The sequence below is a fragment of the Catharus ustulatus genome, chromosome 5 (genome assembly GCF_009819885.2).
Source record: "Catharus ustulatus isolate bCatUst1 chromosome 5, bCatUst1.pri.v2, whole genome shotgun sequence".
NCBI classification, from domain to species: domain Eukaryota; kingdom Metazoa; phylum Chordata; class Aves; order Passeriformes; family Turdidae; genus Catharus; species Catharus ustulatus.
Window position 1 is genome coordinate 14,785,651 of NC_046225.1, and position 17,262 is coordinate 14,802,912.

Here is a 17,262-nt window from a genome sequence, read left to right on the forward strand (position 1 = left end):
TCCTCTGTAACAGGCACAGAGATGGTGAAGAATTAGTTGTGGAAGGTATGTTTTTCTGCCCTTTCATCAGGTGAATTAGTACAGAACTACCACTTCCTTATCCACACCCAGCACCTCTTCTAGCCACAGCCACCAGACTACATGAGCTACAGAAGAATGATTTTGCCCAGTTAGACTAGAAATCCACAAATCCCAATTTCCCGACTGACAGAAGGCATCAATGGCACTTGCTGTGTTCCCATTATGGGGAAGAGTACCCTAAGAAAATATGTTGAGGTCTCTTCTCTTGACATTGTGTTTACCCTCTGAGAACATCAAACAGAATTTCTATGGATCTCAGATTAATATTTTCACATCATTAACGATATTATATAGGCATTAGGCTTTTCAAGCCTTCTGCCAAATCTGTAACTGAAAAGTCTTCTGTGCTCAAAACTCATCTGTAAGGTTAACTTAACCCTCATTTATTTATTTATTTTTTTCATATTCCCTTTCTGGAATCCAGAATGCCCTTTTTTTGCTGTTATATATGTCCTTTTCTTTACTATTTTACTAAGTGCTTCCAACTATCAGCTTTTACTGACATATTAAGGGTTTGATTTAGATTTAGTAAAGTTATGACAACAGCAAATTTTTTGTTTTAATTGTTTTTACTTTTAATAATCAGTGTGCCAGAGTTAACCATAATGCTGATTTGTTTGCTTCTGATTACAAGTGATTGGTGAAATCTGGGACCTCTGATTTCCAAGTGATCTGCACTGCACAGAAGCAACTATTAAGAGCAACCAAGTTTGCCTAGCCAAGAAAGCCTTCCCTGTATTGCTTTTCTCTGCAATTCAGGATAAGAAAACTCCTAATCAGAGAATGGTACAAAGCTCTCTAAGTCACTTGGTCTTATTTCTTTGCCTGAAGTTGGCTGAGCCAAACAGAACAGAAAAAAGGTTGGATAGCTGCCACATGCCTTTTCCCACTCCCACCCCTCCTCTTTTCTTTTATTTATTTATTTTTAAAATTAGAGATCCCAGTATCCACAGCAACTTCATCCCAGCTACACTAGTGGAAGTCTGGATTAACAGCAACTGGAATGCAGACAGGGAACAAAGACAGTGTGAGCAGGCAGACTGACCAAAACAGCACTTCCAGACCATGCTGAAGGCCAGCCAGCCAAGTGAGCTCTGCTCCAAGCAGTGAAGAAATTCGTACAGAGGGGTTTTTTCAATGATTACAATTAATATTGTCCAATTAATATTTCCTATCTAAAAATAATGCCTTGACATTTTCTATTATGCACACAAATTATGAAGGAAATGGGAATTATGAAGGAAACAGATTAGTATCTGTGTTGTTGCTTACCAGGTCCACCCAACATTAAGTGGAATAAAGACAGTTGTACCCACAGTTCAGAGATGGAGCATCACGGAGTGCTCCCTATTTTATTTACACTCCCATGATCACACCATTAATTCCACATTATCAAAGCAATCCCTTTCACATTAAGCAAAAGGTAAAAGTCCTGTTATTGAAATACGTTCAAGATTTCTGAAAGAAAAGGCAAAAGTCTTTAATTAAAGAGGGAAGTTCTAGTAGTGACCTGGTTTTAGATTCCTTTTAGTTTAGAGGAGCTGCTGTGTGTCAGCTTTTCTGCATTCTCCCAACTCTTTTCCCACCCCTTAAGCAAAATCAAAACAAGCTTAGCTAGTAGAGTGTCTTCATACTATAAACCTTTCAAATGTAGTTCTACACATACACAGCACTCAGCAGGATTACTGAACCTCCAGTCCAATTTTTTGATTGCTAACAAAACTAACAGAGCATCACAGTCCTTACCGATGTCCTGAGTGTCTTGGTTGCTCTGCCTGGTTCTCATCTGCAGCTGGAACTTATGCTGGGAAGAGCAGAGATGCAAAAGGTACTGGCAAGTCTTACTATTGTCAGTCTGAAAGGCATGCTTGATGCCATCTGATGTGTTCTGCAAAGTTATTTTCTTCTTCTACACAACGGAGAAAGAAAAAAGTCAAAGACAAATTATTTCTTTTAGCCTACAAAGAATTTTGTATTTGCTTGTGCACAGTTGCAGCATTCAAACTTTCTTGAAGCAAAATGCACTGATGGGAGAGATTTCTATTAAAATAGGAGTCAAAGGTAATGTGAGATTTATAAAGTAGTTCTTTAAAGCTACTCCTGGGCAAGAAGAGAAGGTGCTTTATTATCATTTAATCTGTCTCTATTACCGTTAGCGCTGAGTAATGACAACCAGAACTATTACATTTTGCAGGATAGGGTTTTCAAAGGCCCCTGAGGAGGTCACAAGGGATGCTGCCATTTAAGAGAAAAATAACTAAATGCTGATCTAATTGCTAAATCTCTCAGTTAATGTTCCAGGTCTTGAACTTATCTTCTTGGTAATTTTTAAACTTGAATTTATCCATTCTAGTTAAAATCACCTCACGGATTAAACAGGCTGTAGCTTTTCCATAAGGTATCAGAAAGAATTAGAAGTGCTGTTTCCAATACCTATATAAAGGTAAGCATTTGAAGTTCAATGCCTCATTAAAAACTGACACATGATCACCAGATTATGGTGTACCCACTCAAGTTGGCTGGTGTTATCCAGATCAAGTGTCAGCCTGTTATCTTTTATCATTTAACTTAACTACTCTTGGAAATATAACTCAAAAGCAACATAGGTGCATCTCCTAATTATACTGAGTACTGGTATGCGGCTGTACCCAGTCCTCTAATGCAGGATTCTCAGTCTGGTACTCCTTCACTATGCTTGTCCATGCAAGTTAAGGAAAAAATAAAACCTTTAAAACATGAAAACTCCTATTTTAATCCCATAATATGACAGCCACACAAAACACAGTCAGACTATGCTGCAAAACAGCAGCTTAATTTACAAAAATAAACAACAAAAAACTCACAGTAACTGGAGACACAAATACAGATGTGTACACACAGAGGGAAAAGAGACCAACTTACACTAAAGGATATCTTCTTTGTCTCTCTCCATGGGAAGCGCAGTACAGGTGTACGGGCACCATTGTGAACTTCAAAAATGACAACTCCTTTGCAGCACACTCCCAGAAGGATTCCTGTTTGGGATCTCTTCTCAGGTAGCACATGATGAAGGTGAACCCCATATTCTGTGAGCCTCTGACACAACTGCACAGATCAATGCAGTGAAACTTCTATTAGTATGAATTTACGGACATTACAAGTTTTCATACCACTATATGAATATTATATATCTCTCTATAAATGTTTTCACATGTGCATGTACATGTATGGATTTTAGCAAAAATAATCCTCTCTGCCTGGTGATTCCACTTACAGTTTACAGCTATTATGACAGACACAAATCAGCTCAGGGTTTTAAGACTTGGTAAAGTCTCTTGACCTGCCAGACTACAGCAGATGCACCCAGTGCTTATTAAAATCAAACAGGGAAGGCACAATTAGAGAACACATGTGAGCAAATCAAATTTGCATAAAGCAGTTTTTAGCAAGGAACTGCAACTAGACAGATGCACTTGTTCTTCACACATCTTCTAAAAGCAGAATCAAGTTAAGACTGTAATTCTGTGATCATATTGAGGTATCATGTGCCGTTTCAGTCACTTTGCACTCCCAGTTGTTCACCCCCATTGTCTCTCCAGTACAGGTGTAAGGGACTGATGGAATGAATCAAACAAGGGAATCTAACTGCTCTCCCCACCACACCCCCAGTCAGGCTAGGTTTTAGCTAGGATCATGTTCCCTGCTTTGTTTTCTGTGGCTAAGTTACAAGAACACTTCTGTAAAATGAGCAACAGACTTGGAATGGACCAAGTCAGCTGACTGCCTCTTCCATCACGTACTCAGAGATGGTGGAACTGTAGTGGGGCTGTGGAATTACAGCGTAATGGTTATTTGGTGTTTCAACAGCAATCCTTCATTCCCTGAACTCATTTTGATCAAGGGAGAACCTGATTATTATCCCACAAGCAAACACCATAATTAGATTTCTCAATGGGTCCTTTTAGAATAATCCAAATGTATCTGTGGATAATGGCTTTCCTATCATCTTACATAGAACCTGCACAAAAAATTCTCCTTGGCAGTGCTTCTGGCCTGCTTCATACCAAGCATCACACACAGCATTAGCTGTAACAATTTCTTTAGTAATTTATGGGCTTTTTCCCCTCTACAGAAAGTACAAAAGACATGGGGAATACAGGGTGTGCTGCCTCATAAACAGAGCTTCCTTTAGAGCAAACACAGGATCAGTAATTGCTTTTAGCTAGCTTGAGCTAAGACTACTGATTGGAAAAAAGTGAGAGAACTTCCAATCTGTTATGATTTTCTTTTGGCATGTTATGATGTGTCTTGGACAAAATCTTTTCAGCTTTCTTCCTTTCAGTGTTATTCAGAGCCTGAGTTGTTTTACTGTGCTTTCACTTGAAGTCCATGCACTCATATTCCAACAAGGGAATTCTTAAGCCACAGATGAAGGAAGCCAACTGCTGCCCACTTACCTTCAGAAATTCTAACTCTGTCTCTTTTTCAGAGGCACCCACATAAGTGCTGTGCAGTTTTGGTAGCTCCTCCTTGATGTAGGACAGATCCAGCTTCTCCATCACTCTTGCTGGAACATAGTGTTCTAGTCTGAAATAGGACAAGCCGTGCACCTGCAACACAAAACATTTTTGTGACGGCACCTCCATATACTGCCCTATGAACACAACTGAAGCCCAAACATTCATTTTTACCAACAACTGTACATTACAATTCAGAGGACTACAAGATTCTGAGTAAGGGGACAGAATCACAATCTCCATCTTGACCCACAGCTTAATTTCATATCAGTTTCTCCATATTCAAGCCTGACTCTACTTCCACTGAAAAAAAGGGTTTTAACACCCAGATCTTACACTGAATTCTGCAACTAACTGTGTTAAGACATTATGAACATCTGCTGCATATCAGCTGAGCTTCCAGTCTGGAGCAGAGCTGCAGAGCACGTGTGGCAGACCACAGTCCAGTCTTTAATGAAGCAGCAAGATCACAGCTCAACAAGATCAAAGGTAAAATTGATGATGTACCTCTGCCTGGTAATCTCCATACTCAGCTTGGAGAGCAAGGGATGCCAACAATAAGGCTGTCTCATCATCACAGTGCATCCTGTCTTCTAGGATGTCCTTCCTCAACTGCAGGTAGTACTGGTGACATGTCAGTGTGTGCCTAGAGCAGGAATATTAAAAAAAAACATGAAAAAAACCTACACACCACCTTTGGTACTCCAGTACTGATTAATACTCAATTTCTGTCCACAAATTTAGGGTTAAGGGGCTATAAATATTTCATACACTCACTGTATGAGACTGACATCATCCACAAAAAACTTTATGCGGAAAAACAGAGTGAAGTTGACAGGAGGTTTGTTTTTCTTCTTTGGTTCTTCTTTCCATCCTTCTGGAGCTACTTTACTTAGCTTTATGTCAGGATCCACGAAGAAAAACTCATTGTCTGCCACAAACATTAAATAGAAGCACAAGGGTAAAAGCATGAAAATCAAATATTTGCACCAGATGGAGGATAAAGACCAGATTTATAACTCTGAAATTGGGCATTGAACAGCAAAGTTTTCCACTGACTAACAATAACTTAATAACCACAACATCTCTTAAAGGGAACATTGAATAAGGGCAGAAGAAATAATTGAGCAGTTATTCTTACCTCTTAAAGTAGCCAATCCGAAGAAGTGATGCTCCACCAAGCCAATATGGGCAACAACCATATCAAAGACATCTTTACATATCGTTTTGGTATCACAGGTCAGCTCCAGCTTCTGCCCACTCAAAAGCATCACATTTACTTTTCTCCTGGTGTCATCACTCTTGCCTTTCTTAGTCTGCATTTTGTGAGATGAAATCTCTCAACATTCACACTCGTGATAAAAACACTTTTGTTGGTTTAACATACTTCCCCCCCACAGATGGTTGAACAGCCCCTTTCTTACCAAGATAGACTTCGGTAGATCCAAGGAGATGAATGGCTCAATCGTCATTTTCACAAACTCTGGCCCAAAGAAATTCTGCAAATCACAAAAGAGTATGAATGAACACTGTGTTGATGGAACAACAGGCTGGGGCACAGTTAACTCCTGCCCTGTAAATGCAAAAGAGGGCCCAAAGGCTAAAATTCAACAATTGCTGCTACCTACTCCGTACTATAATGCAGCACATCATCACAAAAACCTCTTAAGGGTTGGGGGACAGGGAGGGGAACCAACCTGGTTAGTTAAAGCCTACATGAACTAACTCATCTTAGTGTGATGGACTGGAGACAGACACAGGAATTATTACCCTGTATTAGGGCAGCAAGTTCCTGAGTCTTGATTCAAGTTTTCCCATCCTTACTTTAAAAAAAAAAAATCCAGTTCATGGAAAGTAGCAGCAGAGGGCATCAAATCATCACCTATTCTACACATCAGACACCCTGTTTACCTATAGATCTCTGTCTCCCTCTTTGTGTCTAATTCTATATTTCATCCACATACCAAGACAGCTGGGAAACTAAAGGGGATTTGCACATGGATTTGGGTGAACTTATGAGTCAAATGCATCCTCTCTCTCTTTACCTTCCCAGCTTGTTCATTTAATAACCTCTGATGCTGGCAAGGCACATCCACATTTCACAAAGAGAAATGCAAATGAAGTGGCTGAAAACACCACAGAATAGAGGAGAAAACCTATGCCTTACCTTTGTTAGAATGCTACACTGTTTAATTGATGCAATTGTTGAGCCTTGCTGTCTGTTTTAGCATCTCTTGATGCCACTTAAGGCTCTGTAGCCACTAATGCCACAAAATCTCAGAAGTTTTACCCTGTGAAAGTAGGCCAGCAGCACACACCTGCTATTTCATCTGCTGATGACTGTTTATTACAGGACCTGGTTTATGAATCCCACATACGAGAGTTTCAGTCAAGACACAGCTCTGTTTCAATGAAAACAAGAGTTCACCTGAGCTCAGGGCATTACCCTCAGTTTTCTTTGTGTCATGGCTGTTTCCAGGGCTATTTCCCTCAGTGGGTCTCTGGTGATGTCAAGCATTGAGGATCTAATTGCATCCCCTGGGTAGAGGTTAGGCCGGGACTGCCTCAGAGCCATCCTCGCTTGCAGTTGCATCATTTCTTCTTCCTGGCGCTTCAGCATCACTTCTTGACTTATTAGCTTGCCTTCAAACGGTGCCTCATGCTGCCTGTAGGACAGTCAGAGGGGATGACAGATTAGCAGTATGCTAAGACATTCTGCTGCTTTAAGCACATCCTCAAGTGGAAACACCAAGCACAAATACCAGCCATCAAATACTACATTGAACACACTTACTCAGCAGCCAGGAGGTTACCCTGCACAACAATCCATCACTTTGTAGTAGAAAAGAAGTAAACACACCAGGTTTTTGCAGTGCCTGCAGAACTGCTTCACTTTTTCATATGATAATAGGGGCCCAGCTGCACTCTGAAAAAATGCTCAGCACTACAAACCCAGTGAATCAGTGCAAAATTAGATGTGCAAAAGAAAAGTATTAATGCTTTGCAAATATCTTAATTTCTGTGTTCATGTGGGGGCTGTGAAAAAGGCATGCTCAAAAACATGTCATTAAAGAAAAATCTGAAATAATAGTGTACTTTCTTTAAGTAAATATTGCTTCAACACTTTCTGTTTGCATGTGCCTGATATTTATTCCCTGATTTCTCCTGAGAAGTCGCACAGCTTGAAATATTTACATAAAAATGTTTATGTAATAACATCCTATATACTGAAGTATTCGAAAAATCATACTCTAACGTTTCCATAATCTCATTTTACTGAAAATGTTTGGTTTTTTGTTTTGTTTTGTTTTTTAAATTCCCGAGATTGGCCTGACTGACATACAGTTACCCCAATGACTAAACAAGAATCTAAATTTAGAATCTGAAGGAAAAAATGAGAAAAACAAACAAAAAATGCATCAGTATTTCAAAAAACCACAGCTACATAGCTGTAATTTGTTTTCTGCAAGTATTGATCCCAAACATCCTATTAGTCTTATTCTTTACATAATGAAAGAAATTCACTTCCTGTTTGTGTAAACAAAAGCCATTTTTTATTTCAAAAATAAAATAACTGGTTAGGAAATGTGAACAACTGAGAAATCCAAGAAAAATAAAACCAACTTCCACTCTCAACGTCTCTCTTTCCCATGCTTACAGGAAAACACCTTCAAACCCCAAACTAAATGAAAACCAATTGAGCCTTCTGTAGAAATCCTAAACCAAGAAAAAGCAATGTTCTCCCCTTGTTAACATAACTATACAGAGGAAATTCTTAAACAAAAATGGACAGGGGGTAAGGTGGCTCTCATGAAAAATGCCCATGAAAAAAGGTTGAATGAAAAAGCAAACGTTTAGAAGCCTGTGTATCATCGCAGTCAGGTTTAGAAATATACATAAATATGGAGTAGTCCTGCACTGAGTGACAGAGGGTGCGCTGTAGTAAGGTAATATACAGACAGTAAAAAAACACATTAAATTTATATACCTACTTCCTAGGAGAATTTAAAAATATGTTTGATGAGTGACAAAACAGTTAATAAACTAAGAGAAAAAATGCACCTGTCCAAGACAGTACACACATCTATGCTAAACTGGTGGATGTGATTTCAAATTTTATTTTCATCTTTTTACAACATTACTTATGAATACCAATAATTAATTATTACTAATTAATACTCAAGTGTCATTGGTTAGCATACAAAACCAGCCTTAAAATAAGAAGAGTTAAATATAAGAAGAGAACAATGCTAAAGTTTCTCAAAGAGAACTTCAGGGAAAATACAGAGTAGTTATGGAACAAATGCATTAATGTAAGCCCATTATCCTTTCCCTTGTGCAGGGCTTCCACACCAATTTTTCCCTTCTCCTTCCTCTGTTTTTTTTCCTACAAAAGACTGAAAAATGTGCACCTAAAAGGACAAAGAAATGAGAAAAGGCTTCAGACCTGCCAACACATGTGCACATGCTTAGCATTTCACCATGAGGAAACTTGTTAGGATTGACATATACGGGAATATTGACAAAACCCTAAGTTAAATACACCCACAAGCACCCTTCAGATCAAGGTCTAAGGATGGGCTCTGAAATAAAACAAAAACAAACACTTTCTGAACATAAATATCTATGAATTATCAAAGACATTTGAAAAAGACATGTTGCAGCTGGCTCTATCTAAAAACTTGCTGCTGTGAAAACATCTACTGCAGAAAAATGTCTTGCCCTTTTAAAAACATACAGCCCTGTGCAACAGGAGCAAGGAGAAGTTTTTATTATTAGGTTGGTTTTATCATCTCTGTTGACATGTATCAATTTCTCTGAAAATTGGTGTGGGCATGGGGTGTCCATGGAGGAAGCTCAAAAACCTAAGGGTTTAAAATCTTTCCTGTCTTAGTACATAAGCACTCTCATCAAACATAAATCTGCATGTTTCAGCATCCTGGGTCAGTAAAATTAACTCTGGCCAGACTGCCAGTTTTTATGGGGAGAAACATGATTCAGTCTTTAGGTTCCCAGACAAGGAATGCATCTCTCCTACAGAAAAGGAAATACTGCTGAAGTATACAGGAGAGCTCATTCGTGAAGTTCTCTCAATATGCAAGTGTTATTACTGGGGAAGAAAAAAAAAAAAAATCTAAATTGCATTCCTAACAGATAGCATCACAGAAATGTGTTTTGTGTGGTGCTTCATCAGACAAGTACTTGGCTGCTACTCTGTATTTTCATCAGTGTCTGACTGCAAACCAGAATCCCACAGCTGCCTATTAACCTGCAGATGGTAGGAGAGCACGAACCTGGAAGGCTGATGCTTGAAAAAGAAAGGGAAGTGAATTCTCTCTTCACCTGGTGTACTTACCAAGAAATTAGCAGGTATTGGATCAGAGAAGGAAGTTGGAAGAAGGGAAGCAGGTAGGCATTCCCTAATGATTAGTGCAGTGGGAAGGTCAGGAATAGACTGAGAAAGATGGATGCCTTTTGGTAAGGTAGCAAGGATATGAAAATTAAATCTACTGGAAGGAAAAGGCAACAGAAGGAAGAGATCCATGTCAGCTGCTGCTCCTAGAGAGAAAAACGAAGAAATAGTAAAGGAAGAAAAAGAAAACAAAAGAAAAAATGGAAAAAAATCAAGGAGTACAAGAAGCAGAGAGGAAACAAGACACAAGCCATTGCCACAAGGAATGCATTCCAAGAAGAATAAAGGATAACAACAGTCACAGACCACGAGAAGGGTAATACTGAATGTCTATGGCTTCTGCTAATTTAAGATCAGACCAGCCACCCAAATAGCACAAGTTGGCCCTTTTGATAACTCTGAACAGCTTTGCTGCTTCTTTTAAAAGAAACCTCCCTCAAATGCAAATCCTCCTACTTGAATTACATTTTATCAGGTTAATTCTGTGGATAATTAAACAGAGTGGGCCTAAGAATATGTCACAGGAGCAGCAAAATTAAGATGTACTGAAGTACAGATGGTATCTCTTGAATACAAGAGAGACACTGAAACATGCTCCCAAGGGCTGATGGAATTTAAGTAATGGATTAAGTTGCATATACTTCCTCAAACCCTGGAATCAAATGGCCAGTCAAAGCATGTAAACCCTGAGATCTTGCTCCTCAGAACTACTTCCTATCATCAGTTTTACTTTGAGACCTGAGGTTTCTGAAGTCATAAAAGCCATGGTGTGCTGCAACACAGGACATTTTAAAGCAGCAACCTGCAGTGTCCTGAATAAAAATATTAAGTTATTTCCTTAGAAATCCCTGATTTAACTAACCACCATCTTGGATGGAATTCCTTTTACACTTGTCGGCATTGGAATCTTTTAGGAGCTGCTGTAGTTAAGCCAGAGAGAGCACATTGTTTTCTATTTAGCTCTTATTATTAACAGAGGTATGAATTCTGCTTGTGGCTGCTGTCCTGTTTCGTAGCAGGTCTGCAAAAAAAGCCAGTAGAACTAGCTGGCAGCCTTACTTTTTTCATCTTGGATATATGTACTGTCTGGTAGTTAGATAATAAAAAACTCCAAACTTGTTTACCTATAAAAATGGGTGAACAATTATGAAAATCAGTAAACAACTATCCGTGGTACCCCACCAGGACATTTTTTGTGCAAGTGCAGTGGTATCAGAGTGGATAGGAAACAGGAGATTAGGAAAAAAAATACTAAAAAATACTGTATAGTCACAGACACATAAAATCCATTCCATTGATAAGTACAACAGGTAAGTCTGTGCTGTGCTTGCAAAACATATTTTCCTTCTAAATTTCACACATATACAAATTACATCCATTAAAGGTACCAGTCTTTACAGAGTAATATAAAATAATGAGAACAAAACCATGAGAAACTATGTGCTGCTTTACCTCAGCATTTTCACTTGCATAATAGGCCCGATTCATTTACAACAATGACTCATTTACAATGTGACTCATTTACATACCACATACTACTTTCTGTTTCTGAAATACTTTGTAAATAGAAACAAAAGTTCTCTATCAGCATCCGCAAATTACGGCCGGTTTATTTGGAAGCATAACTATGGTGCTGAATGGGCAATTTCCTGGGCTCAAGGCAAAGCAGAATGAAGGTTGACTTAGCAGTTTTCACCAAAAAAAAAAAAAAAAGGGCAAATAAGAAAGCTAAATATTGTTTCAGTACATACAGTAGCAATAATCTGATTTGCCATTTTAGTGTGGTGCTAAGACAGCATGAAGCACAAAGTAAAAATGTACAGTTCTTGAACAGGGTTACATAGAATATAAACCAGTAACCCTTAGAAGTCTGCCACAAAAGCACATCTATTATGTGAATACAAGCTGGATTCCCACGACTGTGTGGACACCACTAACACATACAGCATTACACAGATATCATACTCCTGACAACAAAACTGTGTGGACCAGTTAAGCTGCACCTAAATACTACTTCCCTGCCAGAAATGCCAATATATACGTTTTTAGATGACTCTGCATTTCTCAGGCAAAGTGCAGGTAGTAAGGAAACCAAACCATCAAACCAGTAACCAAAGCTGTATGACCTCCAAGGAACTCTTCTCATGCTCACCTGCACTGAGATGCAGTTTATTAGAGACCCTGCCTTAGTCAGATCCATTTTTGGCACACACTATAGAGAAGGAGCAGACACTCACCCATTTTCATCTTCACATTCAAAGCGTGGCTCTAAGCCCTATTTACTGACATCACCCTTTGCTTTAAGCAAACATGGAGGACACATTCACCAGCAGCATCACATCACCCAACATAGGCCCAGACTCCACACCCTTCCACGTGTCTTTAACAGGATAGGGCAGGATTCCCCTCCAACTTATACCAAAACCATATAAATATCCTAGGATATTGAGCACAGCAGCAGTACTTCTCCTGATTTGCAGCATACAAATCAAAAAGCTGCCAAGAGAAGGCTTTGTTGCTCTAATGTGATGAGGGGAGAGGGAAAGAAAGATATATGCCTTTATTTTTTACCCCTTGCTACAAAAATTACCTGCATCATTTTGATAAAATATTTTAATGTGATTAGGAATCTGGCAGAGATCAGAAGAAACTTTTAAATCCAAAAGGTCAATGTCAGTAAAAAATTTCAAACCTTTAGAGTGGAACCATTCTCAAAATGTAACAGGTATGGAAAGATATGCTTCTGCTGTATTAAAAAGATGCTGTACTAAGGTGATGTTCAAAGCAGAACATACCTTTTAAAGCTGTATTGATGAATGGTATTTGAAAAAATGAAACTCACACCAGTGCAATATTTGAACACACTGCACAGCAAAGTAATTTTCAAAACTTACTGAACTGGCCTGTTTAACGTGCTGAGTCATTAAAAAAATTTATTCCAAACACAAAAACATGAAGTAAGATTTTGCCAAAATAACCAAACCAAATGTATGACTTTTGACTTATTTCAAGGAAAAAAGCATGGTGGCATTTATTTAGTAAATTAAAAAAAAAACAAAAAAACCCCCCAAATAAATCTGTATTAATATCAGTAATTTCAAAACCTTTAGTTTGGAAAAGTACAATTATAAAATAATTAAATATTTCCAAGCAGAACATCGCTCCAGATCTTCTGACAGTTATAATAACAAGCTGATAGAGTTCAACCCAGGCTCCATTAAACATGGGAAATGAATGTGGGTGCCCAACTAACCTCTACATTTTAGTGCATCATGAGACTTTTACTTCAGAATGCAATATATAACTCTGAAATGCTAGTTTCATTCAAGTATTATATGTCTTTTAAAAAAAAAAATCTTAACCAGAAGCAGGGATGGGAGTGAAAAACTTCACCTGCAGATTCAGCATACATTCTTTGATAAAGAAAAAGCACTCCAAGACATATTGTTTCAAAAGGGTTTACCTTGTTCTCTGAGAATTAGCTTGACTTGATGTGGAGATATCATCAGCACCTGATAACACACCACTGGGATCATCTCTCTTGAAACCTTCATTTCTTCTCACTAGCAAACCAAAAGACAAATTAATACGTGACTGGGCAACAAAGCACACAGAGTAATCCCATCTAAAACTCAAGGATTTATCAGTCATATGAGATTACTCCGAAGGAATCAAATTAATGTGTTCTGCACAATGGCACTACAGTATCAAACAAATTAGCATTATGAAGTTGATTTCAGTTTTTAGAGTTCTCTTACAGTTTTACCCCAACAAAAATAGCTGATAGTCCTTTAAGAAGAATACTAAGGAAGGCCTAAAAGAAATCACATTAAAACCCCACACAATTGCACAGACACCTTCCCAAGGTCATTCATTTTTGTCAGACATGAGTTGAGACAAACACATGGCAGAGACATCATACAAAGCTACTCCAGACCAGAAAGAGAGCAGCTAGTTAACTATGCATCCAGTACACAAAAAAAAAAAAAAAAGGAGTTAAGAAAGCAGTATCTGAACTTCTAATCATTATCCCTGGAATCCGACTCCTCATTATAATTTATAGGGTTTTTTTTCCTTTTGGCAGTATATCAACCTGTGATTCTCTTTGCAAAATTATAGCTTTTGGTGGGAGATCTTCCTGTAGCAGCACCTGAGATGATACACTTTGAGCTTGATTTTACACAGTATTTCACTTCCCCCTCTTACTGTGCCCTCAGCAAACAGAGCTGGCAGGAGAGCTCCTGCAGAACACACTAAAGCCACACTGATTTAGAAATAGTGCTTTTTGACAGTCATTTCACTGAGCTCAGATATACTACTAGTAGAAGGCAGAAGACAGCTCTGTCTTGCCTGTACAGACTTTGGAGTTGTTGACTTTGGACTGGAACACATAAACAGTCTGTTCCAAATTGCAAGCAAGCAAAGGGAAATTATAGGAGCCTCAATATTACTGCTCCTCAGGCTTCTGGCTCAGTAAGAACAAGGACAGACAATTACAAAGTAGGTTGAGAGAGCAGTGAGTACATGGAGCCTGGGCTAGAATTCTGTGCATACAGAATACAGTGCAGCTATACTCCAGCTTTCTAACTATTGTTTTCTTTCCTAATTTTCACCACAATGATTTGTCTCCATTTTTTATAATGATTCTGCAAAGACAATTTTTTCTGCCATACATCAGCAATCAATCCTTTATATAATCTCCTGCTTTTTCAAGTGATTAATAGAAATTACTTGAATTTATCTTACAAACAGCCTATACTATGTAGCACTTTTGCATTACACTGAAATCCTTGGTATATAAATTATAAACCACTTAACCCTCATAGTAAAACCCACCAATATAATTATACCATAGAGGTTCCATATAAAGCTTTTGTAATTCACTGTTACTGTGCACTAACAACAATTCCATCATTTTTTTTCAGCATGCTATTTAAAAAAGAACATTCCTAGTAAAAAGTTAACTATTTCCAGCTTTTCCTACCAAGTTCCCTCCCAGAGTGCTAAATGTCAAACTCATTTCTGAACAGACTGCACATTATGCTGACATGTACATGATGTTGTAATTTCATCATTTTAGAACTTTGTATCAAGACTCCTATTAAAGGCTTTTGGGGTCTGGTTTTCATCTTGAACTTTTTTCTTCAGGTTTTTGGTTTCTTTGGGTTTTTGGTTGGTTGGTTGGTTGGTTTTTAAACACAGGTCTTACCTTGCCTGAAATCTGGTTCTGAAGAAATAACAGATGGACTTTCACTCGAAGTACTATAAACATCGCTGTGATAAGATTTGTACCTTCTCAAAGGCTCTGAAAGTTTAAATCAAGGTATCAGAAATAAAAAGCAACAGTCATAATGTAAAAATCAATCACAAACATTTGATATTTTAAAAAATGTTTTCAAACAATTTTAAAATGCCCATTTGTGGCTGTGGAGTCTAAAAGCAAACACCCAGGGGATGCTGCACAGTCCCATTCTGTTCCCATGGCCTGAGGGTTCTGTGGTCAGCCTGGCCCCTCTTGGCAACCCCAATACAGCCACCTCCTCTGAACTTCCCTCAACACCACTTCCAAGTTAAAACCAGTATTAAAAAAAACCCCATCAAGACCCAGGACAAAAACAGATCCCTCCTGCAAACAAAACAGGTGGAAGCATTTGGTGTGCACCTCTTGCATGTAAAAAGCAACCATCAGAACTCAGTCCCTGGTTCCTTTATGACATAAAAAGAAAAATATCCACAGAGAAAGCAAGCACTGGAAAATTATAATTCAGCTTATCTTTGACATCCACAAAATATGATTAACAATCAATTAGTAAGCCCCTAGAGGATATTTAATTAACCAGAACAGCTAAATAGATGTGATGAGAAATCAATACAGCAGTCTCAGTTCCTACTCTCAGGGGATTACATAAATAACATACTGGAGCAAAGGACTCCACAGAAGGGGGCACGTGCTTGACATTTGCAACCATCTCCCAGAACCTCCTTAAGCAAAAGCCAACAACCACCCATAGAATGTGGATAAAAGCAGAACACAGACACACAAAAAAAGAGTCTCTACATCTTGGGAATACCTATGCTTCACTGTCAAAATGAGACAAAAAACCTCAGGTGTCCTTATTTGCAGAAGGTTGTTTCTGGTCTGACTATAGTTATTGTTTTTGAAAACAAAAGCAGTAATATAGAAAAAACACATGTAACTGCTGTGAAAACAAGTGCCAGTTACTACAGCAAGGAATATGCAATGCAGGAATACAAAATGGGGAACACATGAACAGATATTTCTGGAAGCTGCAAGAAGGAAATCAGAAGTTCCAAATTTCCACGTCCAGAAAACAGAACATCTGGTGAAAAATTGAGGGAACAACAAACCCACTGCGTAACTTCTGTCAGGTCAGATGTTAGTCAACAACACTACTCATACAGACTTCCTACAGAAGTAGGAAAAATTCCAATTAGGAAAAAAGCGTGAAAAGAAGTAAGATAATGCAGTACTCCAAGAACTAAAGACTAGTTCACTTTGGACTACCTGTTTCCAGAATCTTCCTCTTTAAAAGCCAGTAGTGCCCCCATTTCTACCCAGTTCATTTGGGCTGTGTAGGAAATCTTTAAGAAAACTGGGAAAGGTAAGCAAAGCTGCAAACCAACTAACAAAACCAATAGTTCTCACCAACCCATTCCAGTTGCAGTTTAGCAGGACAAAACCCAATTAATCCAAAGAACATTTTACACCACTCTCAGAAAGGACCTACAGCAAGATGAAAAGAATCCACTGGGGCTGTGTGGGAACAGTGAGGTTGCTTCAATCTTTCACAATGGCTACTTTCAACGCTGTGGATTTTACAACAAAGAAATCTGCCCCCAGTCTAGCAATTACTTGCCTACCATGGGAAATAAAAACCAAATTCAGTGGGTAGCTTTTGGAGATGTGTTTTTAAAATGCTCCCAGCCCTTAAGTGAGGCATCAATCCAAACACGACACTGGAGTTACAGTATTGAAATGTTTAACTAAAACCAGACCTCTTGTTTCCCAGTAGTTTTATTAGCTGTAGGTTTTTCAAGTCTGCTGAACTGACTTTGAAGCAAGATGATGGAGAGGGAACAATAAAATATGACGTGAGATTTTAAACAGACTTATTTTTTTCCACTTAGTCAGCAGCTAGGGCTTCTCAAATTGCACACAAATTATGGCTTCATTCTGGTTCTTTGAGACATTAAATTTTGAAAAAACCATACCCATGGTAAAACAGTAATATGCAGTTAAACCAAGAGACA

The 17,262-nt window shown here is 38.4% G+C and overlaps 1 protein-coding gene across 6 annotated transcripts in view; it reads right to left on the reverse strand.

Annotated features, from left to right (window-relative positions):
• PTPN13 (protein tyrosine phosphatase non-receptor type 13) overlaps window positions 1–17,262 on the reverse strand; it is a 112,812-nt gene that overhangs the window by 32,597 nt on the left and 62,953 nt on the right. For 5 of the 6 annotated variants that reach the window (XM_033060192.1, XM_033060193.1, XM_033060189.1 and 2 more), the window contains 10 exons: window positions 15,200–15,295; window positions 13,454–13,553; window positions 7,024–7,243; window positions 6,002–6,076; window positions 5,719–5,893; window positions 5,355–5,508; window positions 5,085–5,223; window positions 4,518–4,670; window positions 2,983–3,165; window positions 1,828–1,990 (listed from right to left, as the gene is read on the reverse strand). In XM_033060192.1, the coding sequence (XP_032916083.1) occupies window positions 1,828–1,990; window positions 2,983–3,165; window positions 4,518–4,670; window positions 5,085–5,223; window positions 5,355–5,508; window positions 5,719–5,893; window positions 6,002–6,076; window positions 7,024–7,243; window positions 13,454–13,553; window positions 15,200–15,295 (1,458 nt within the window). Of the gene's footprint in view, window positions 1–1,827; window positions 1,991–2,982; window positions 3,166–4,517; window positions 4,671–5,084; window positions 5,224–5,354; window positions 5,509–5,718; window positions 5,894–6,001; window positions 6,077–7,023; window positions 7,244–9,933; window positions 10,125–13,453; window positions 13,554–15,199; window positions 15,296–17,262 lie in introns of those variants that run through there. The other variant, XM_033060194.2, reaches the window with a different exon arrangement.